This window comes from Tympanuchus pallidicinctus, unplaced genomic scaffold (assembly GCF_026119805.1).
Source record: "Tympanuchus pallidicinctus isolate F22 unplaced genomic scaffold, pur_lepc_1.0 scaffold3, whole genome shotgun sequence".
NCBI lineage: Eukaryota > Metazoa > Chordata > Aves > Galliformes > Phasianidae > Tympanuchus > Tympanuchus pallidicinctus.
The window spans coordinates 82625930-82650347 of record NW_026294747.1 but is presented as its reverse complement, the minus strand read 5'-3'; the positions used below and the strand labels follow the sequence as shown (position 1 = coordinate 82650347).

General features: G+C 41.8%; 1 protein-coding gene across 7 annotated transcripts in view; it reads right to left on the bottom strand.

Annotated features, from left to right (window-relative positions):
- DYNC1I1 (dynein cytoplasmic 1 intermediate chain 1) overlaps positions 1-24418 on the bottom strand; it is a 181513-nt gene that overhangs the window by 74999 nt on the left and 82096 nt on the right. For all 7 annotated transcript variants that reach the window (XM_052692390.1, XM_052692394.1, XM_052692397.1 and 4 more), the window contains 3 exons: positions 9258-9347; positions 1401-1563; positions 289-388 (listed from right to left, as the gene is read on the bottom strand). In XM_052692390.1, coding sequence (XP_052548350.1) covers positions 289-388; positions 1401-1563; positions 9258-9347 — 353 coding nt within the window. The remainder of the gene's footprint in view (positions 1-288; positions 389-1400; positions 1564-9257; positions 9348-24418) is intronic.

The window sequence follows — 24418 nt, the reverse complement described above, 5'->3', positions numbered from 1 at the left end:
TTTTAATGCTTTTGTCCTAAAAGGAATTCCATGTGATGAAGGACTAGAGAGGGGAGAAAAAAAGGGGAGTAGGTAGGTTTTTTAACCTATAGTTTTAATACAGAATCCTGACTTTGAAGATCAAGCAGCATATATAGGAAAAAATAAACTGACAAATTCACTGGTGCCTGCTAATCTGCATTATGGAGAAACACTCATTTACTCATTCTATAAAAATTATATGGGTCATATTTTTTAGGGAGAAGTTGGAAGTCGTACAGAAGCGTATCTTCCAGCTTCACATCTTACCTGCAGAGACCAATCCATACAGGTGACAACACGATGCTTTGACCAGTGCTCATCGTAGAACTGACGGTTAAAAGAAAGGTTGGCTCCTGCTTGAACATCTCTGTGAATTCAAACAAAGTGACTCTTCTTGAAGTAACAGAGTTCAAATGCTTTTAAAATCAGTGCAGAAGTTTCCAACTACTTTTTCTCAGACCTCTGGAACAGTTTGCCACCTTGAGTTAATTGCTTTCACCAACAGTCTTGAAAGAGTCTAGACTTGGACTTTGCACCATGGAACAAATTTTATACATATTTCACCCAACCAGATTTCTTAATTTCCACTGCCTTCCTGCCTTCTCTAGTTGGCTCTTTTTGGGACACCCCTACCACCTTTCTCTCAAGACCAGGTCTGATCCTGGCATTCAGCGTCTCCTTTTCTGAACCTTCATGTCCAAGCTACAACCAAATCTCTCTTCTTTTTGACTCCCAAAATCTTCAAGTTACAGTATCTCCTCCCAGTCATGGAGATGGCAGATGCCTTCTGGCACCACTGTGACTGGCCGAAGCTCAGTGCTGGATACACAGCCACTGAAACCTAAATACTTCCTGTCACATGAGCAAGCATTGCTTCTTGCACTCCTTATCCATTGCTGAACATGCAGTGTGCCACCTTCTGTCTTACGTGTTTAGATTGCAGATACTTTGGGAGACTTGTGATTTTCAGCCACACAGTGCACAGCACAGCAGTATCTGCAGAAATACCAGTATTGAAGCATACAGATGTATGCCTCTTAAAGTACTCATGCACATCTACATATCTGTGTGTACGTTTCTATGTTTCAGTTATTATTCAATGATTCTCTCATCCAAAAACTGAACAAACAACAACAATCTGGGTAATACTTTAAAGGAAAAAAAAAAAACACAAGAAAAACAGCAATGAGGTATGAAACTCTTTTACAAAATAATTTAGACTAATAAACTCACCCAAGACTTCAAGGGGAGGTTTTAACCCTTTCTTAACTATATAAGCATTTAGTTTAGTTTCAAAATTAATGCTTCCAGTGAATACCAATGGCATTGGTATTCTTTATATAAGCTTATTATACAAAAGTAACCAAATCAAAACTGACCCATCTTTCTCTTCTACGTCTCTGCCACTGTAGTCAAAGAATATGTCTGAATCTTCAGCCAAAGCTCGCTCAATTACACGTATTGTCCGGTCAAAAAATATCAGGAATTCTTCTGAATGGAGAACTTGCTGTTTTTCTTCTTCTGTCAATTCTCTGGGAGGAGCTTGGAAAATTAAAAGATGCACTTAAAAGTATGACATTTCACTCCTTTCCAAATGAATCAACATCTTCACTGAGTTTCTTTAGACATGAAAGCTTGCTGTAGCACCATCAGGGCAAAAATCAAAGCTCTACTCTTAAAATCATGACTACGAATTCTTTAGCACATCTAAATATGCTCCTGTGCGTTACCAGAAAGTAGCACTTACATAGAAGAGATCCTATATCTTACATATTTATTATTCTGCAATGGAAAATACTTAAAGCCTCAGATAAAATAAACACAGTGTTCCTATTTCAGGAAATTGCTCTGACTGACATTTAGGCAATGCTTAGCTTGAAAAAGCAGAACACTTATGTAACAGGGGATCTGTCAGAGGAGCCAAAGATAAAATAATCTGCTCAACTTATAGTACAGTTCTTTGTATTAAGAGGGCTCTCATAATCTCTCCCTTCCCTTCTTCCAATTTCTTCTTGGTATCACTGATAAATTTTGTCTTCGGGCTTTTGTGAAGCAGTGAAGTAAATAACTGAAGACACTCTCTGAGGCAGCAAAATCTAAAGTGACTGACCAAACTCCATTTTCTCTCAGGCAATCCTAAGAGCCAGAGCAACAAATACACTGTGGACACTGTTTGTCCAGGGCTGCCTGGGACAGGTGGGAGTCACCTCAGGCAGGACAGCCTGGTCCCTGGAACATGGAGCTGCTCCTTTCCTTTTGGCAGAGATACCAACTCTTTCATTTCAGAAGGGTATTCCCAGCATGACCCCTCATCTGAAAATTTCAGGAAGCACCAGTTTCACTTCTCTGTCAGTTTAATGACCTGTTGGTAAATTACAGTTAAAATGTGAGCATTTAAGGAAAGAAAGTTGGATACTGTTATTGCTGCGGTGCAAAATTCTGTTCTCAATTACACCAGCAGGGTCATAGTGATAAGATAGCAAAGTTTTGTGTCAGTTATGCCTTTGCCAGCATGTGATTTTAAACAAGCATTTTAGTTGTATTTCAGAATCACTTACATTTCAAAAAATGCCATTAGCATCTGTATAGTTACACCAAACCAACTTTGCAACTGTGTCAAATTCCCAGCTTGGAAAGCTCTGTTGGCACCACAGGAGTTATGCTAACAGAGAACACTGCTCCAAATTCATGATTATGGACACAAACAGACAGCTTTATTGCAGAGTTACAGAAAGGGACGTAACCCTTTCTCACCAGTCCATGCCCCATGGCTCTTGCTGGGTTTTTTGCTGACAGCTGTCCAAAGAGGCATTTGCAGGTGTTTGCCTGGATACAACTCCACCACCAGCCCCTGGGGCAAAGATGGATCTGGAGGCACAGAAGGCAGGGGAAACACCATGGCCAGCAATTGTGCAGTGCTCAGCTTCCCAATTTGCTAAGTATTTGGTTTTAGAGCACACTCTGTGCTCAGGAGAGGCTGTTATCATCACAATTAGGTTTGCCTAACCTGCTCAAAGCTTTTGCTCTAGAAGACAAAATCTCAGTCTAAATATAGAGGGAAAGAAAAATGTGAAAGGTGGAGAAGCAATTTTGCACTCAGGAGATGAAGCAGCGAAGAAGTTAAAACTTGAGCCCCGATGGACTCCTATGGCCTCGGCCCTCTGCCTCCTGCCACCAGGTTTGTGGTCCCTGCAGAGCTCCACACATCCAGGGACAATCTCTGTTCCTTGCACAGTCCCCCTGCACAGTAGAGCAACTATTACCAAGGCGGGAGCACAATCTGCCTCTAAGTGTTTTAGACAGAAGCAATGCATGTGAAAAAAGAGAATGAGTAGCAAAAAGTACAGGTTGACCTATTGCAGCATCCACTACCAAACAGTAATTGGCACTAGGGGAACTGATCTGGCAAGGAAGCCTGTAATGAGGGAAAATCCCACTGTCACCACTAAGCATTGCTTTCTGAGAATCAAAGGCAACAAGCATGACAGTGCAGCAAAATGGCTTAAAGGGGGAGCAAATTGCTGCAAATGCAACTAGAAAACTCATTTTAAACTGCTCCAAGTGCTGAAGATTATTCGCTAAATCAAATAGTCTGTACAGGTTGGAGATATAAATTTATTATTTGGTCATTTGCCGACGTGGACTGACAAAGAAAATGCAACAAAAGATCAACAGAAAGGAGATAAGCAAAAACTAAACAGCCTGGGAGCTGTGGGGTGTTCACAAGCAATGGAGACACAAATGATTGCAGTTCTACCTCAGCAAAATCTCCCTTGCAGTTAGCAGCGATCTGTGGGAGGCCAGCAGTCTATTCATTAAACCCTCTTCGGCATCAGAAACACCTTGGCTAAAGTTTGTAGGGCATAAATCAGCTTACCTCATCCACCCGACTGACACACCAGATGCCCCCTGGCGATATTAAGCTTCATATTTTAACCTCATTTTCTTCTTTCATTCGTCTGCCTCTGAAGTTTTATTTGAGGCAATCTCTCCTTGCAAGAATGTTAACATCTTTACTTTTTCCACTATAAAACATTTCTGAACTACTGTGAATACATGGAGTAGAAGCAAGAAACAAAACAAAACAAAAAAAAAACACCATACAAGCTTGTTCTCTCAAATATGAAGATTTTCTAAAGATTTTCTAACCATTTATCTTACAGAGCTGCTTCCATTTTCTCCTTGTTCCTGTCTGTCCATTACCCTGAATAAAATAAAAAGAATCTATGTAATTTTCTGCAATTTCTCTTCCTATCTGGAGGCTTTTGGTTAGTTTGATCTCAGCTTTCAAGAGACACAGACTCTCTTCAAGGAAAACTACGAGAAACGTAAGTAGCTGATCAAAGTATTTCTTGTTTTGTTTTGTTACAGAGACCTGTATGATGCGACAGTATCTCCTGAAATTCTAGGGAAGAATTCAGCATTTTCTATCAAGTATCTTCTCTGCCTGGAGTTAAAACCAAACACACCACATCTAACCCTCCCCGTCTAACAAAGCCCAGCACGACGCTTTGTTTCCCAGTGCTGGAAGTTACACGCTCATTGCCTGAAGAGCAATGAATGCTACCAAAACGGAAGCCCCCCACTTGGAAAAAAAAGCTGATACAAAAGCGTTTCCCTACATTGCTAAGTAAAAAATGCTCCAGTCTTGTACTTATCTGACAGTAGCAGGACAGTGGTAAACAAAGAGTTGTGATAACAGTGCAGGATCAAATTCAGAAGTATTTATAAAAGATGGTTTGAATCTTGTGAGGGAACCAAGAAGATATTTAAAAACCAGAGAATGACCCATATTTAAATAAGCTCAATAGTAGAATATTCTTCTGCAATGTAAGCAATTGTAAAAACCTGGCAAAATAAGTGAAATCCATTAAAAGCAAAAAAGAAAATAAGACCAGCAAGCATAAGGGAATGAAAGAAAGGGTGAACTAATAAAAACAGTACAGCAGGAAGCAGCCTCGTTATGAGAACAGAGATATAACGAGAGACAGAAGGAGATTAGCAAAACCCTTTTAAGAGCTGCGTTATTTCTTTCAGTGCACATTTAAATCCATGCAGACTTCAGATGTGCTGACTACTGAGCACAGCAAAAATGTAAGGTGTGAGAACCGCGAGGTGCTGAGCAGCTCTCTGCAGCTCTTGGTCTCTGTCTTCTTGCAAGCCTCCTGTTTTTCTGGTGTCTCACTTTCATGTTAGACTTGATATATGCCATGTCCAAGTTTGATGGATGCCATGTGCGAGTTATACTAGGTTTAAAACACAAGTCCCTGCACAGTGCAATTGCTGAATGGGAGATTTTGAGGCGCATTTGGAATTTTTCAGTGCTGGAAAAGCAGTGTGTGGAGCCTTGAATTCAGAGCTCTGCTGGGCAGGGCTGCACCCACTGCAGGGGCTTGAGGGTCTGCGTCCTTGAGCACACCCTGTGTCCTTGAGCTGCGCTACCAGGAAAGACAGATGCCCCTGCCCTAGGTGTGGGATTGATGGCAGAGAAACTGTGGAATTGCAGGCTCTTATACACACCAGTAAGACTGCAGGACCAAGCCACCAGCCTGTCCTGCCTCTCTTCTCCTGATGCTGGGTTCGGTGAGAGCTGGACTGTCTCCCCACCTGCACCATGAGAACACCACAGATACGCAGTCCTGTACCCACGTCCAGGGAAGGCATGGTGGGTCTTTGAAGCTGCAGATCCTAGCTTCCCCCTTCACAGCCTTTCATGCTGGTTTCTGTGGATATATCCAGGGCTTCAGATAAATGCAGGTTGAGGCCCACTTTCAAGACCCAGCCCGTCCTGCTGTTCATGTGGTTTCTCCTGACACAAAGAGGCGCCTGAGGTGGAGCTCCGGAGCTCTCTGGTGGTGGAAAGCCCCATCCCACCCGATGCCACAATTTGGGACCAGGCTCTTGTTTATGTGGTCAGGAGAGGCTGGGAACAGGCAAGGTCCAGCCCAGTTCCCCGGCAGGTATCCCACACTTGGCTCTTCCCAGCACAGTGTGAGACATGGGTGACAGCCGGCAGCCACGTGGAAGAAACACGGCGGGATCGTCAGGCTTCACATGCTTCCAGCAGCTCAGCAGTCAGGTTCCCACCTCCCACCCCTACTCTGTGGGTCTACTGCTCTGCCCGCCCTTCTTCCCCAGGGTAATGGAGGGGTCATGCCAGATGGGCAGGTGTCTCGTGTGCCTTGCAGCAACACTGGGACATGTCCAGCGCTGCGCTCTGCCCTGCTCAGGGCTCTGCTGCACTGTCCCACCCAACCCTGCAGAGCAACTCTGGGGAAGCGCGGGGGAAAGATGAGGAAATTAACTGTGTAATAAACGTCTGTAGAATTAAATCAAACTACCTATAAGCCACTGAGAGAAAAAAAAAATAATCACATTTCCTCTTAAAATACCATTATAAAAATAGAGCACTCCTGTCCCGTTGGCTTGGGGAAAGGGACTGGGTCCAATCATTATTTTTCATACCGACCTATTTTTGAGTTATGATCACAAAAGAATTGTCTGCTTCTCTCTCCGAACACTTCCCTCTCCCATGCTTTTTTTTTTTTTTTTTAACACTCCTATAACTCAAAAAAGGCCATGCTGATTTTTTTAATCTGTTAAAAATGTGCTCCCTGAGCTGAAACCAAATTTCAGCCCAGAGCAAATTTTTACGGCTGGGTTATAAATCCCTGAAAAACAGGATTCATAATGGAAGTGCTGACACAGCCTTAACTACTATATAGCAGTGTGAATGGCGCCACTATAATATCTATTAGAGATTCTTTAAAAAGTTTGCAAAATATTGTCTTGCCTTGCAGAGGAAAAGAAGCCAGAGTGCTTAATGCCAACATAAACATGCTTTTAACCCATTATGTGCTAATTTGCAGAAAAGCTATTAATTCTGAGTAGGCGCACAGAGTGCACTACCGACAGGAAATGTTCTTAACTCCTGTTTGACTTGTAACATGGTTTTAATCACTTCCATGAAACACAAACGATGGCTTCAAACTCTGAATGTTGCTCAGAACATGAGAAGGGCGATTACAACAGAGAGGAAAACAGGAATTTGTTGGCAAAAGGGCTGAAGCCAAAAGGGAAGGAGCTACACCAAACAATAAAAATGGGACTCCATTCGCTGTCGACTGGGGATGATTGCTTCATTTGACTCACAGCATTTAATGCTAGCTATCAACATGCCACTATTTAATCTCTGTCATGACACATACTGTGGGTCAAGTTCACTTTCTATCAGGCAATGAACATCTTTTCTTCTTCCTTGAACTCAGTCAATTGTTAGCACCTCACAGAGCCGGTTCTGCTAAACAAGCTGTGCCTTGCTTTTGCATTCTGCAGTTTGTGTGTGAGGGACTGGTGCTGAACTAATTCTGCTCACCTATCATTCCCATGGTCTGCTAGGTAGGGAAGGGGAGCGTGTGCCCAAGACTGAAAGGAATAGAAGATGTTGAAGATGGTGCTTGGTCAGCAAAGTTCATAAAAAGACTTGCTTGAAAGTCCAGCAAAAAGTAGAACAAATCGATTCTGCGGTGTATTTAGATTCTTTCTTCTTTTCTTCATACAGGAATTCATGCTTTCTCTCAGCTAGCATTATTATTATGTGGAAATAGATGGGGATGGGATCAATTGTTAGCTGAATCACATAGGGCCATTCAGCAACAAAGGACAATGCATAACTGCAGTGATATAAGCTTTTATGGCTTCCTGTTGTCATTAGGAAAAGAGATACTGTGCTAGGCCACTGATTGCTTGAACTCGTGTAAGTTTACCCCACACTTTTAGGAGGAAAGATAATTTTTTGAAAAAGTCATTTTTTCTCTACTGCTGTGCCTCTTGTTCATGTCTCTGCAGTCTCTTCTGTGACTCCTGTTTCTGCTGTCACTGCTGCTCTCTTCTGCCCGTGCCAGTGGTGACCGGGGGCAGTGTGTGAAGCAGAAGGATGTGAAGGGGAAGGAGTGAGGTCTTCCCTTCTCTTTTCTCCAAGAACCAAACGAACAATGGGAACTGTAGGATTTAGGAGCAGATGATTTCCATGATGCTCTTAAGACGGAAGAAAAATTAGTTCATAATCAGAACAGTATGGCTAGTACTGCAGCTCACTCCCGTGTATGCGGACCATAAAAAGCAGTCAGTATACCCTAGATTCTGGTTTTTCTGACACTGACATTAGTCATGAAGACTCCCCTGGATGAGAAAGAAGCACCCACTGCTTATTCACAGTCACAGTCAGTGATTTCATGGGCTTCTCTGTAAACTAACTCCACATTTTTTCTATAATGAGTCTGTCTCGTGAAAAACAAAACCAGAATCATCCTGATAATGATCACTACAGCATGAAGTGACTTAGGCCCTACCTGTGGAAGTAAGTTACCTTTCAATAAGGTGTACAGTACAATGAGCAAACCTGGCAATAAAAAGCTAAGAAATGTTGAACAAGAAACTGATTTCCTCTCACAGTGAATTTGCTGGTATTTCAGACCTTTTCCCAAATTCCATGCAAAACAGTCAATACTCAGTAAATTCCCAGATATGAAAGACACATCCTTCTCTTAGAACGAGTCAAAGTAAATGGGAGGCAGAAGGAGCATCTAGAGCGTCCAGTGCTGACATAAACCACTTTAACACAGGCTTGTACAAGAAAGAGGCTGTAACCTGAATTTCTGTCCCTTGTAACAATTGAGAATGTCTCAATCCAAAGACATAGAAGACCTGGGAGTGCCTGGCTTCAGTTTTGGCCTTAAATTCCCTGGGGAAAACTCCCACAAAATATTTTGACAGTCTACATTTTCCATTGAAATGGCATTCTGCCGGAAGATGCCTGGCCCCACCAGGTTTAATTTTGCCCCTCTCAAGCAGACAGACAGTTATGGGCTCTAAGTACCTTTGAAGATCAACCAGCTCTCTGGAGCTGCTGGAATGCCCGGCATTCACATTTTAAATCTTTCACTTAAGTAGGCTTTTTAAACCAGAGGACAAGTAAGCACCAGTCCCGGAATCCAAAAATCTCTGGTTTCCAAATTATGAGGACATGTTGCTTCTTCTGAACAGCAGAAATCTTATGCTGGGTCACTGGGATGCAGTGTTTTGCTTTAATACAATTAACGAAGCCCTGAATCAAAAGAACTTGTGACCATTTCACTCTTGCATTGTTCCCTATAACAGAAGTACCTGTGGAATAACTACATGCTGGATCAAGTCCTTTAAAACTGTAACAAAATTATTTTTGTTTGTTAAAGTACCTTCTTTTGTTTCCTGCTTCTGGTCTTGATTTTCTGTCTCCAAGTTATCCTGTGCTTTTGGTTCCACCATTTCTTCATCATCTTCATCCTCTGAAAAAAGCAATGAAAAAAAATTGTGAGATTCTCCACTTTAAGGGGAAAGGGACATAATATATCTGTCTTTTTAAAAATCATAATCTATTACTAAATAGAGGTAAAGCATAAGTGAAAACATTTACTATACTCAAAGTGTCCCTCTCAGAAACAAACCTCCAGACTGCAAGACAATCTCCTAACCCAGGGCACCTGCCACTTGTGCTCCCTGTAGCAACTTCCCATCTCAGATGACATCTGAATATCTCCTTGACCTCAGAGATGACTTCTTAGATGGCATGAGAACAGATGCAAACATGTTTCAGCCTGGCAGCTATTCCAAAGTTGGGACACCTGTTATCCAGACACCTCATTTCCAATTCAATTCTCAGCAGATTAATTTATCTTTTGACCTACAGGAAGGGGTTAAATAGAAGTCTGACCTCAGGTCAGATGCCACTAGTAAGCAAATAAGCATGGCACAGTTCTGAAAAGTCATCACCGTCAACGAGGGGAACACAGCAACCAAAAGCAGCATTTGGAGCTTAAGAGCCATTCTTGCATTAATATAAATTTAATGAACACTAAAATTTGACACATGTCAGTTAGTACTGCCAGATGTTTTAATGACCTTTCCTGACCTATGCAAATGCCTCTCTCCCTTCTTTCCTCTCCCCACATTCACGTGTTCTTGTTTTATTCAGAAGGGCAAACCATTCCTTTCTTTACGCCTTTTTGAAGTTACAGCAGTTCTGACTGCCCAAACCAAAACATAATGCAGTAGAGCTGGAAAGACAGACCAAGACCTCCTTACTTCTCTCCAGCTAGAGCAATGCAATACACTCCCCAGAGCCCAGGCCCTGCATCCAACCCACTCACATCGTCCAGAGGGTACAAACACAGATCCAGTGAACTGCTAACACTGGCAATAGAGGTGATACTAAAAGTGGGAGTTACAGTAATTAACAATTAGGCTGTGTAGAGAAGGGTTCTGGAGCAAAGACGTACCATCAAGGCACAGTAAATACTGGTGCACTGCGTGGGTCCACTATGTGACAGAAAAACGTTCTCTTGGCCTGAGGCATCCGGCCATCAGCAAAATCGTGGTAGGTCCTTTGGGGCTTTCTGAGCAACCCACTTGTCACCATATGGCCCATCAGGACACGACCTTCTGCAGGCCCACTCACTGCTCTAACACCAGCAGTGTGTCTGGCGGCAGCAAGGGACACTGTCGTGATGCTCGAGCTGCTCGGCTACTGGCACCTTCTCCTATGCAGACTGATTATGATCAGCCCCAGCTTCTCACAGCGATGTTGCTGCTGACAGGTTGCATTCAGCCAACAGTAACACACAGCTGCATTTTGTTTTCAATAACCTAATAGGCACCATTCTATTCCCATCACTGCCTACCTGAAGACTCCTCCCTGAAGCCTACAGAGTGCTGGCTGCTAGCTGACATCTCAGCTACAGAGCATGACTTAGCCACAAAACCAAGGAAGTGTCTCGGCACGGACAGTATGCTTTCCCCTTTTGGGAAAATAATGAAATCTTGACATAAGATCTGCCATCACTTCCCCTATCACTAGTGAAAAGATGGAAAGCTCAGAGAAAAGGAAGGAATAGGTACAACGTACGCTCACTTTGATGCCTCACTTGGCAATCATGTTTCTCTAGGTACCCTATCTATTCCTTGAAAGAGTTTCTAGTGAGCAAGCCAGGGCATTTAAGTCAACAGAGCACATACACTGCTCTGCATACTGTCTGAAAGGCAGCTAGCATCCCACAGCACCAGCAGAGGGTCAGAGAGTGTATTTCACCGTGAGTACACACAGAGAGGTAAAAAGGTCCATCTGTTCTCAGCCTAGCAGAGATGAGGATGCACAGAGGAGAGAGAGACATTCCCAGTTTCAAAGAACAGATGAGAGGTGTGAGAAGAGAGCGCAGGGACCAGCAGAGCAAGAAGGGAATACTGTGCTAATCTCAGGTACACATGCACACAGATAGGATCAGAACAGTGTACAGATATATGCATACAGACACACTTATGGTAGATACCTAATGAAGCCAACTCCCACTGGAGTTCTGTGAGTCCTGCTTTACAAGTTTTCATTCCTTAGAGCACCAGCTTTTGGGGCTAATTGTTTATATATGGATTTCAGCTTCCATTTTTAACCTGTTTCCAACCTGTCTGCTTGCACAGGGAAGTTTCAAAAGGTGAATGGTTTGAGAAAACATGCAGAAAGCAAACAACAAAAAAACCCTAAGACTTAACTGAAAATCACGTGATTTTTAAGGCAGCATGCTATGCTTTTCAACACTTGCCTTGTAACATGCTAATGCATAGGGACAATGTCACTAATGCGAAACCCGAGAATCTCTTTTGTAGCAAGTTTTCAGACTGTAATGAAGTAAATATATTCCTGTCCCGCAGAAGTCCTTGACCTCCCCGATTTTGTGTGCAGAATTGTTTGCCTGTCTATTGCTGTTCCTACTTCTAAAGCTGAGGACTAAAGACTATGGCACAGCTGGAGCAGGGGCTGTAGTGATACTTCAGCACCTATTAAGGTAGATCTCCATTACTCCCCTTCCTTCCCCTTCTGGGAACAATCTAAACAAAGTTTCCCTAGATTTCCCCAGATCTAATTGCAGCAGGAAGAAGAACCAAAGGTTATTACAACACATGCCATGCCTTTTTGTCCAAAAGCGCACACATCAATACATTAGTTTTACTGGGAAGACTGTGCAAGAGCTTATAGCAGGTTTGATACAGTTCAGATGTCCTTATTTATTTATGGAGAAATGTATGCATATTCTAAAGAAAAAATTCAGCTAAAAGAATGATATGGTTGTGAGCCAAGTGCTAAAATGCTAGCAATGCCAGAATTTGGATTGCCTGGGCACGATTAGCTCCCCACGTGTAGGCATGATGACATCATTCTGGAATTTCCTCCCTTTTCAGTGCTTGGCCTCATTTTCTGGGTGCTCACAGGAGACACGTGGGTCTGAAATGAAGGGAAGCTGAAGTCAAGTGAGCCTGTGCTTTGAATGGAAAGTGCTATGGAAATGCTATGCATGCACAACTTCCAGATCTCTCACTTTCTGTTTTGACTAATTGTTGTCATTCAGACATTTTTGCCCCTTCTCTCTGTGCTTCAGCACTTTTGCATGACTACGGTAATACTGTACAGGGTGCACTAGAGAAACAAATGTTGGAAGGCAATCAATGTTCTCTGTGTTCAGTGTAACATTTGGACATGAGATCTGAGGCCAGAACACTGAGTGGAAGAAAACAAGAACTAGAAATGTTAAAAAAACTGACTTCTCACTGATCAGCAGAAACAGAAATCTCTTAAGGAAAAAAATCACCATGTGTTATCATATAATAAAAACCGTATCATCGCAGACATTCAAAAGGGCTAAGTAAGGATGCCCAGGGAATCTGCCTTCTAGAACATTCAATGTTACTTGGCTTTGCAAGCTGAATGTTTATTTGCCATTTCTTTTTTTATATATATCATTCACTATATAATGTTGATGTATGCACGTTTGTACATGTTCGTAGTACATACATTTGTGACTGTGCATAAGGATAGTCAGACATATGTGCAAACGACTGTGCACATTCATATACTTTACAGAATGGGAAAAGCTTTGGCATTCATTTTCCTCTCTTTTACTTAATGAGAGAAAGATTACAGTGAGCGTACATTTACTGAAGAGCCTGTGAGTGTGTACATGCTTATCTGTTTCCACATACACTAGTTAGCCTGCATATGCCATAGCAGAAAATGTGCAGGGAGGTGATGACAGCTCTGTTGTTCCTGAATACAAATAGCCTTTCCCTGTGTAAGAGCATATATGACGTGGGGAAGTTCAGAGAAATGACTTTTCAACAGCTTACATAGCAGTAGTAAGAGTCTCCCAGTCATATTTGGCAAACAGAGCTGCTACTTAGACCAGTAGTGCTACACTCTGTTCAGATGATCTAAATCAGAACCCAAATGTCTATTAAAGGAACCACATGAAAAAGAGCTAGTAATGAAGAAGTGTATGGCTGCTGTGTAACACTTCTTTGTAGATCTCAAAGGACTCTGCAAGGAGACCAGTTTATTATCCCCATTTACCATGCTGAGGCTGACGCATAGACCCACACTCTCTGTAGATCGCTCAGTCAACCAACAGCTGGGTGGAGAGGAAAGGCTGACTTCAGAGTTTCAGCTTAGAATCCTACCCACTAAGGCCACCCTGTCTTTTACTGTAAATAAACCATTTCTCAATCAAAATGATCACTAAGTGCTTCGGTTAAACAAAATGTTTGTCTGCTGAAACTGGTGGAGCCATATGTGGGTTTAATACAGACCGACATCACTGGACCAAATACCGTTTCTTCCTAACTCAGAGCCTGACGACTCTCTGGGCTCTAGGAGCTGGCCAGTTAGTCCTAACAGTGCTCTGTTTAACATAATGAAGTAAAAACAGAGCAATTGTTTTCAACTTGTACTTAGCTTTGAACATTCTTGCTTCTGTTACAGGCCAGAAGGTGGTCTCACATGTCTAAAAGCTTTACGTTTTTCCCACCTATAGAAGCGGCTCTAATAAGAAAGTGTGACTTCTCTCTACAAACCTAGTTTTGTTTAATCTGCCTGTAAACTACTAGTTTTCAAATGCTGCCTAGCTTCAGTGAGTCTGGTCTTTTGCTTGGCCTCCGCAAGGATGGAACACCATTTTGCAGCCCCATAAAAAGGAGGGGGAAGCCCTGCAAACATGTGGCTAACTCATTGGCACCTGCAGAGGAAAAGCTCAGATGTGCTGAACTGGGCCAAACGTTCACAGAGAGCACAGATATCTCAGGAAGTCATGCCTCGCATTTATACAGAGCTGGATTCATCACTGCTTGGGCTTTCCAGTGTTTTAAATCACTGTATTTATTTTTACAGCTTATAAAAACATACTAGGCACGTTCAAGGCAAGCTAGAATACAGTGATTACATCTAAGACTTCATATGACATTGGCTTATGGGTTTAATTCTTGAGATGAATATTGTTTTCCTTGGGTGCACATTTTATATTTGTTGGTTGCCTGAATTTCAGATTACCACTTTTAGGCAGTTAGTCCAGGTTCTACTCAAACAGTTTACTAAATAGCTTCCCCCCCCCCATCCTCCCCCCCCTCCTCCCCAGAATTTCTGTAATTACAAGCATCTGCTTTGTTAATATATGCGCTACCATTTAAACAGCAAGAAGCATGCTGTGCATTCTTCTTGGAGTGAGGACTTCTACCTCCTCAGACCTGCACCTCTGAGATTGTTAAGAAGTTGCAGCTTCTGTTTACGGTTTTAAGTATTGACAGATATACTGAATTAGAGTGATAGCTCTGTTTTTAAAAACAAGAATTTTACTAAAGGTATATCTTCAAAATAGCAATTAAGTTAGCACCACAATCATATATTCTATTGTCTAAGTCACAGATATATGAGAAGTCAGCAGGTTATTATATGGGGCTTTACATCAGCGTCAGTACTCCCTGGGTGCATGAGAGGGCTTGGTTGTGAATATGACACATGCAATAAAATCAAGTGTCTTCACAAGAAGCAGACTTGATTTTGCAACTGTGAAGTACTAGAAAAGTTGCATCACTTTTATATTCATGGCAGTTCAAATTCACTTTGCTGTTTCTGATACGAAAGAATTACACTGAGCAAGGACAAATGCATCATGCTTACACTGACATAAGCCTGGATCAAACAAGTTGAATGTATCGGCATTATCCTGAGGAAAAGTCAAAACACTGTCTTTCCTCACTGACGACATACTTTCCAACACTAGCAAAATATGCAACAAGTAAGGAAACACATACTTCTTAAAAATAGGACTGCTTGACATTTCACATTTTTGAAAATCTATGATTTGCAATCTGTCTGAATGGCCTATTTTAATATAATGTGATTTTTTGAAACACATCCAGTTTTTCACTTTCATCTTTTGACTGCCCTTTGAAGCACGAAGAGAATTAATTCATCAGTGGATTCTGTTTGCAGAGTGGGATGTGAGACTGGACGTACACTGGGCACATGTTAGTCATCCCAGATGGAAATATTCTTGCACGCATGCTCTTCTTGGCAACAGACAGCTACCTCCTAAAATGTATTTCAGTTAGCCAAAACAAGGAAGATTACTCACTGATGAATACTGAAAAAACAGAGGTGAAGAGATCTTAGCCCAAGCTCTGTGCAACATGCAACAAATTTCTGATTAGAATTTCATGCGAGCCTGAGCTTGTGAGCACAAAGCATGAAAAATCATACACATGCAAGGTATCTCTGCCCAGTTTCCATAAAAAACTTCTAACTGCATAAAAAGAACATCATAAAGTTCCAGGTCTATTTTCAGAATTCCCTGTCCTGATGTGTCACACTCCCAACATGTTATCTTGTCCTTATGAACTAGTACAGACAGTCGTGTTTTCTGTTGACATTATATCTGCCATATGAAAAGAGAATTTCAGAAGGGCAAGATTGGATGAATGTATGTCTGGAAGTACCGTATTGCCACGAAACCTAAAGGACATGAATAGAAGCATGTGACATCCCTCCTTTGGTTTCCGTCTGTACTGTTCATCAATTGTCTGGAAAAAGAAAGGTCTACCTGTATCCTTTTTGATCACAGTTCTGCAACAGCAAGAATAAATCACAGCACTATATGAACTTGTTAATATCTTCCAACTCCCTTGATTATCTTCTTTCATCTTGTTGTGGTATGTTGCTTTTTTTTTTTTGGTAAAAGAGAGGCTGCATACATTAATGAAGTACAGGCTGTATGAGTAATAATTCTTTTACCAGATTCAAGCATACTGACTGAATCTCCTTGAAGAAAACACTGCATCAAAATGTAACCACAAAATACGTATTATATATATAATTCATAATGTTGGGCATTTATATATCACTGTAACGCAGAAGATTGGAGGACTCTTTTTCTCTGGAATTAATACATTTAGCCTAACATCTTCTATTGTTAGCACACTAGGCATAATACACCAGTTTTAAAAGTGCAGGACTAGTAGAAAAAACTGTTAAGTCTTACTGATTTTTGCAAAATTAAATTCTAGTTATGTATCAGTCCACCACATCCCAAAAGGGTTTTCTGATCCTATCCCTTCTACTGCAGTGCCAATCTCTGCAAAGGCTCACCCACTGTCCCATAAGAAGCAGGTGATACCACTGGGTATTACAACCAGTTCCCTAGAGTCCTCCTATCAGGCTTCAGCTGTTCTTGTACCAGTGCAATGCAGGAAATATGTATTTCACACAGAAAACAAACACCATACCCTGACAGGCTGAGAGGAGTAATTTAGTTCAGAAAATTTATTTTGCCTACAGCATAGGCTGTGTCTGTATGGTTGCCACTTAAAAATTTGTCCTGAAATTTACTACACTTCCCTCTTAAAACAAGTACTCCATAAGTAGTTTTTACTCAACCTTTCTTTTTAAAGCTTTCCTTAACAATTACTGCATTCAATTACTCCTGGTTGGGGAATTCTCAGGTCTCCTCATATATGATTTCTCATAACCATCTCCTGGTCTAGGGTTTCACCACTCAGCTCCAGCTCCTGTGCCTCTTCCCGACTTGTGTTTGCAGTCAGACTTCTTTTTGGTACGTTGCAAAGACAGATCTTACTTTTCCACTTTGTGATAAATGATAGACTATCACAGCCAAATGGCAAGGAAACGTCACAGAATTTTGTTTTATCGTAGCATTTCACAAATCTTGATAGTAAACTATCCAAATCTCTTCACATCTCTGAATGCAAACTTTCACACTGGTTCAAGTATTAGAATCAGTGCCTCAGAACGTAATCATTTCTTTTCTAATTAAAATGGAAAGCTGCCTCTGATTCTTCAGGGAAGCATTTTTCTAAACCAAGGAACTGATTTTCCAGTTACTTGGCCTGCTCACAGTTTTCAGTTGTGGTGAAAGTCCCAGAATTCAAAGTGTCCCTTGTTTTTAGTTTCTGGTCGGTCCAGACCAGACATGGATTTTTCTCTCCTCTTTTGGACTATTGCAACATCACACTGACTGAAAGCATTTTTCAGTCCCCAGAGAACTGAACTGCAGAGAGCACCATTGGAGTTATCACCTCTTCAAGCTTTCTTCCTCTTCCTCCCTCCCCAAAGTTCACGTTCAATTCTATTGCACTTGAAAATATTCCAGTTGGAAGATGTAGCACAAAAAGAAAAGTACAGAAGTTTCCTTTTCTTGGCCATGGTTGGGTCTTCAAATAAAAATGCCAACATGAAATAATGGTGGAGCAGCAGAAGCTTACAGCAGCATTTACAGACTGCTAGCTCCCAAACCAAATAGTATAAATTTAAATTATCCTACTGGAGCATAGCTCCAGTTGCGTTATCCGTGAGGAAAAAAAAAGCAATAGGGACACTTCATTTGTGTGGATAAAGAGGGATTTGCTAAATCATGTGGATTTTCACAACCTCTGAAACCTGTAGGAGGTTGTTTGTTCCTCAGGGTGTTGCTGGCAGGAATCGTGCCATGCCAGCAGCATGAAAGGACTCCTGCCCTGGGAAGGGCACCCAGACACGTGGCAGATCTTGTGGATTGGGCCTGCTCAAGTCATTTTCAAGCCCTCAGATCATGTAATAGTGTTAAAGCACAAAAGCATAAGTATGTTAATGAAAACCAGTCCCCACAACCTATGGCACGAGCAGCAACTGTAGAACAAAAGCCGCTTTCATACTACACAAACACACACGTGCAGATGATGTATCTGGCATTCGCACGGTGCCTGATTTGCAGGTCGGTCACAGAAGATCATTACCTCAGCTGGACACTAGATGCTTAAAACCTTAACTACATGGCAGACCAAGTGAAACCTATGGGATTTTTACTGCTGACGCAGAGGCTAAGACTTCATAGACTCCGCAAGTCATCTCTCCTATTTTCCATCATGCTTCTGCTTGAGCAGGATTACAAAATCTTGCCATTGTGGAGTAAATTAATTCTCTGCTTCCATATTCTGCTTTGGTCAGTGAGGCCACACTAATACAAGTTAGGTCAAATGCTCCAGCTGGCGCTGAGCTAAACTTTTCCTCTAGGCATTGGTATGGGCTCTCAAACAGGGTAGGCCTTTAAGAGCTTCTCCCTTTATTTTTTAGGATATGAGGTAACATTTTGGCCCCAAACCCTAAAATTAGTTGTATGGCTACATAGTTTGCATGGCCATGATTTTACTTCAGCTTTTCCACACATCTCTCTTGCTTTCTCCTTTCTAAGGCACTTAACAAATAAAAAAAAATATCAGCGCTTAAAGTATAGAATTTTCTCCTGTAACTGCAACATCTGAGAGCACAAATCTTTGCATTTATACACAGACCTCAACAGAGAGAAGTGGAGACAAGAATGCTGATGTATTACAAGGATAATTGAAAAAAACAACTATATTCATAAACGATTTCCACAGCAAATACACAAAAACTCCTCTTTGTTGCCCTGACACACACACACGCATACATTTTGCTCAGCACTTCAAAACTAACCATTAGTCATACGGCAAAAGCATTTTACATGAGCAAAGGTTTGTTCCAACATTTGTCTTTAAAAATCTTTTTCATTAAAAAGTTAAACTACAGAAGAGCAGCTGGATGAAGGCACAGTGACTTGTGTTATTATTACAACAGGCACCAAGCGACCTCCGCTTAATTCAGTTTCCCACTGATGCCGCTTCACCTTAGTCACCGGTGTTAGCCCTGATTCGCTTCAGCCTGTGTGAAAAAGGAATTCTATCTGACAGTTTTGAACTTGCCACGCTTTAATTTCACCTTTTCTGTGTGCACAGAAGCACAGAGGCTTCCTCCCCTGCTATCTCAGTTTCAGGGATACCAAGGGCTGTCAGCAGGCAACACCTTCCAGCAGTGGGGAAACCAGGGTGCCCAGAGCCTCTCCTGAAACAACTGCTGCAGATAGTAGAATAAAATCCTGGTCTCCCAGCTCCTGGCCAGACACCACCTCCCTGGGGTGAGTGATCAGAGCTGCTGTGGAGGCTGCTGGGCCTCCCTCAGTCAAAGCGCTGCTCACCACCCAGCCAGCCTCCCTGGGCCTGCTGCACCCCCTCCCAACCCTTAATTACCTCCCTCCCCCTCTCTGTAGCATGGCAGTGGCTCTGGCCATTCCCAGCCCTCTTTCTGCTGGGGCTCATGCTTCACAGCCTCCAGCCCCCACAGAGGAAGGCCTTTTCCTTCCTCCCAGCCTCTCCCCAGCTTATCAATCTTCCTGGCATCAAAAATCCCCTACTTGCAATTGAGCAGATGGCACGTGAAGACGGACATCCCCAGCTGCAGGTACCTGTTTGACACAGAAATGCCTTCTGATTTGCATTCCCAAGTGAACATTTCAAGGTCTTTAGAGAACTTGGGTCTTACTATGCTTATTTAAAAAATGCAAAAAAAAAGCTCCCAACCCCCACAAGTCCCAGATTGCTATGATTAGAAAAGCCACCTCAGCTTGGAGGGCCAGGGATGTTTTTCTGTGTGTGTTCAGTTTTATCAGAACTGAGCAAGCAGACTAAATCTGCACTTGAAATGAGGGTGAGATGAAACTGCAGCTGGGCACTGCAATTTGTTTCCTTGCCTCCAGTTTCCAGTTCCGATTCACCAGGAAAGTCATGTCTGTGGCTACTTTATATCTTTCACACTTCAGAAAATGGATTTGTTGAAGTACCGTACAACAGGCTGCCTCTAAGGCAAAATACTCCCTTTTCTCTCAACGTAAAGACAGCTTGCAGGAGCACCCAGCTACAGACAAGGGTGTTAAGCCAGGAGAACCACATGAAAATGGAGATAATCAAAGAACATCCTGAATTGGAAGTGATTCAGAAGGACCACCAAGTCTACCTCCTGCCACCACACAGGACTACTCAAAATGCAAACCATAAATTAAATACAGTAAACTGGGCTATACTGCCTCATAGTCCTTCACTTAGAGAGGCTTCTCTGCATACACTTAGGAAGGAAGAAAAAAAAAACAAACAAAAGAAAGCAGCAGCTGGATTCAGTTCCTATGTCCCTTCAGCTGCAAGACAAATCACAGCTGCAAAGTTTACATGTGTTAAGTGGGGATCCCACAAGCCAGTCTGCAACAAGGTTGTCATCCTCATCTGAGGAAACACAATGTGCATACATGCCAATGAATTCACCGCAAGAGAAGCATTTGGCAGAGATAATTCAAAGCAGATTGTAATTCATGAGTTGACTATTCTATCTACAGCCTATCATGAAACCCAGAAATACTGCAGCAATCAAAAAGGTGGAGACTCACAAACCTTAGTCTTTTGCAAAATGTAGCCACCGTCTTCACAGAAGGGGAGAAATTTAAAAAAGTAAGCTGAAGAGACAGTGGTAGAAGTGTCAAAATGGTGTGTTTTGACAGTTTATGAATGAAATGTTGGGGGTTTTCCATTAAAAAGCACTTCTCACTTTGTACTTAGAGCTGATTTTAAAATATGAGATGCAGAAATCAAAATTAAGAGATAGCATTTTTGTTAAAACACAGTGCAACTGACCAGACTGGAAAATAAGGCAAAATTTTATTTTAGGTGGAGTTTGAGTATACTCCTTCAAACCGAAACAACATTCTATTTTGAAATGTCACATTTCATAACACTGCATGAAGAATGGATTCCCAGCTCCAAGTGGTACCAAAGTGATATTGAGTTAGGTTTTTTAGATCTGATATTAGAGCAACTCAGAATCACACACTGGGAACCCAATACTATGATGAGCCTCTTCTCCTCTGATCTGAGATTCCCTCTCCTGCAAGTTGAGATTGTTTCTTTTGGACAAAGTTCCAAAAGACTAAGTGGCTCCAAGCAAAATTCACATTTTCCTTAGAAGATGATAACTGACACAGTTGACAAATCTACATGGAGCACATATGAAACATCAGACCCTCCCAAAATTAGGAGGGAATGTACAAATGGGCATTTATCACTTCTGAAGGCTGATCTTGCCTTTTTTTTTTTTTTTTTTTTTTTTTTTAAATGCAGAATTCCAAATGAAGAGGACAAATGCATCAGGAAGCCAGCAAAGTACAACCAAACACAAATCTGTACCTATGGCTCTTGCTTTTTGAAAGGAGAATCACCTGTGCAAGTCAAAGTCTGATAAGCTTCTCTGAAACCATTGTTTTAGTTGCTGTACTGTTATACAGCTGGATAAAAAAGGAAAAATCAGCACAGTGGAGGTGTTTGCTTTGGGGTTAGACACTGGGGATAACGCTAAATTCAGCAGTCACAGCAGAACAAATAGAAACTGTGAGCTTTTCCACCACATTAATGAAAATTCATTCAAAAGGTGGAGTGTAATGTTCTTCAAGAAGGATAATTCACATAAGCTGTGCGATTCAAACATTCATGTCTCCACACCAGCTCTGCACCACCTCAGGATTTATGTTTCATTTCAGTTTTCAGCGGACTGTTCATGAATGACCAACGACAAAAGAGCATGTGTGCATTTTTCTTTTTCACAGGTCCTGTTAATGAGGACTCTGTTGCATTAAGACAGTCAAAACTGTCTCTGGCAAAACGTGTTGAACCAAGGTGTTTGTGCCTGCATAAAATTAAGCCACAAGTAAAGCACTTATTTCTGACAGCAGATTTATAATAGGAAAATCCCAGCAGGAATGAAGAGTTAGAAACCACTGCTGTAACCTTTTTCATAAACTTCACCTTGATTTAGTATCTCAAACAAGTAGCAGGAAAGGCTAACAGCAGAGGTAATCCTATCATCTTTTCTCTGACAGCACTATTCCATCTTTTTGACTTCCTCATGCTGCTTACATGAATTCAAATCATCTGTGTTTAAAGTTAAATGCAGTGATTGACAGATCTTTGTAGTCTCAGTCCGTATTGAAGATTATTCTAGATACCTATCAGTTATTACTACAAGCCCTGTCTGATATTCAATACCTACAGGGAAAATTGTTTTTAACGGTGTAATATCTGATCTATTTTGAAAGCTATTTTAAAATAAGAAACTAACTATAACCAGGTGGCTAAAATCCAGACAGGTTTTTTATGGGTTGATTTTTGTAGGGAGAAGGTGGAAGATGGAAGGTGGAAGCAGAACTCTGTTATAGTGCAGTAACAACCACGATTCAGAGCAAAACAGACAAAAATGAAGCATTTTGTTTTGATTCCATGACATCAACTTGTGAAAAAGCACCTATTCAAATAACATAGGGTACAGCAAATTTTATGGGTTTGTTCCTGGCTTTTAATACAGCCTCATGACAGCATGTGCTGCTGTGAAGTTACTGCTGGCTTTTGCAAACGCAAGTCACATCAGAGCCCAGCCACTACACTACAAAACTGGGATATTGCAAGAGACCTCTGGGTGCACTACATCTCCTGCTATGGACACAAACAGAAAACACAGCAGTGAATCACGAAGGGCCAGTAGTACAGAAAAACAGCAGAATATCCTCTTTAATTAATAGCCTGTACGGTCTGTCAACCCCACTGCTGCAATGCAGCTATCAAATACAAATTCAGCTCTTGATTATAGAATTACAGGACAGACTGGATATAGGCAGAGGAAGAAAAGTCAGTTTAGTGGGATAGCACTCCAGTGGTGCCACACACACAGGAAAGAAAGTGGAAGCACTGTTCTCGTACGTGGGCAGATCAGCCCCACTGGAAGAAGAGTCGCAAGAACAGAGGGACGGCTGTGAAATGTCAGCTGCAGCACCCTGGTTCCCTGAGCCACTTCCAAGGCAGGCTCATCCTCATCCTCAACTCATCCTTCCCCACCACTTTGTTTTACATCTGTCACTGACAGACGTTGAATCATTTCTGGTTAATGGTGCCTCTCAGAGCTTCATTTTCCCTGCCACGCTGAAATTGAATAACAGGGGAAGAAGCATGAGAGAAAAAGCACAAACAGAGGGCAGGGCATTTCACTCAAATTCCACCACTTTTCAGAGCTCCTACTAATGTGCCTGAGATCATACCCAGATCTTCCTGAAGCTTGATTAACTTCTTGCTCAGGATTATCCGAATCTGAAACTGCAAGAGAAAAAAACCTAACAGTGCTGCTCAGTTCAAAGAGTCTTTCCTGGTTTTGTGACTAGGATATGAAGAGCAAGCACAGTTAGTGTGTTTTGGCTGTAAATCATGGTAGGAAAAAATAAACACAAGTGGGGAACGGAGCTTGTGTGTCTTGGGCTAGATGGGGTGGTTCGGGCTGCTGAATTCCTGGTGGTTTTTTCAAGATTTCATTTATCCCTGGTTGTTACTCTGTATGCTTCACAATGATAAATAGTACCAAAAGTACCAAAGAGATGAAAATACAGACTTTTAAAAGCCAAACTCAGTGCCCCCAAATGCATCAGTCATTTGGCTAAATCTGAAAGCCATGAAGATGGGCATATTCCATCAGCAGAACTGACAGCTAAAAATAATCTCACATAGCAGTGTGAACAGAAGTTCCTTTTTCCTGTACCGGACAAATAAAATCTGATTGATTATAGCATTCTCAGTTTCGCAGTGCTACGTTACATGAAAGACTGAAAGAGGATGAAGATTTAAATAAAAAGATCCTCCTCTGTTTGTCAAGTTGTTATTTTTCCATCTGCAAATAATGAAATATAAACTATTCTGAAAGGAAGAGAGATGGAGGGGAATGTGTTCCATGGATCTGTGGAGAACCACATAGAAACATATACAGAAAAAGAAGCTGAAGCACGGAGCACTTCCTGACCTCCTCTTGGCTACAAGTCTAAAAGAAGTCTCCAAGGCAAGAAGCATGAAAGAGCTTAAACAAGAAACCCTTCAGAAGTACAGCTCTTTGCTGCATGAATACCACAACACAGGGAAAATCTGCTGTGTAGGAGTACAGTCCTCCCACTTGAAAAGAGCTGGTAATGCCATCATGTCACGGAAAGATTTTCTTCATGGCTTTTGTGCATTGAAGGCATTAGCAAAGTGGAAAAAGTGCGAGCTGACAATTTGCGAAAAGAAGGGTTTCTTAATTACATTGTAAAATATGTATCATTTAAAGATGCAGCAGGATCAGTGGTAA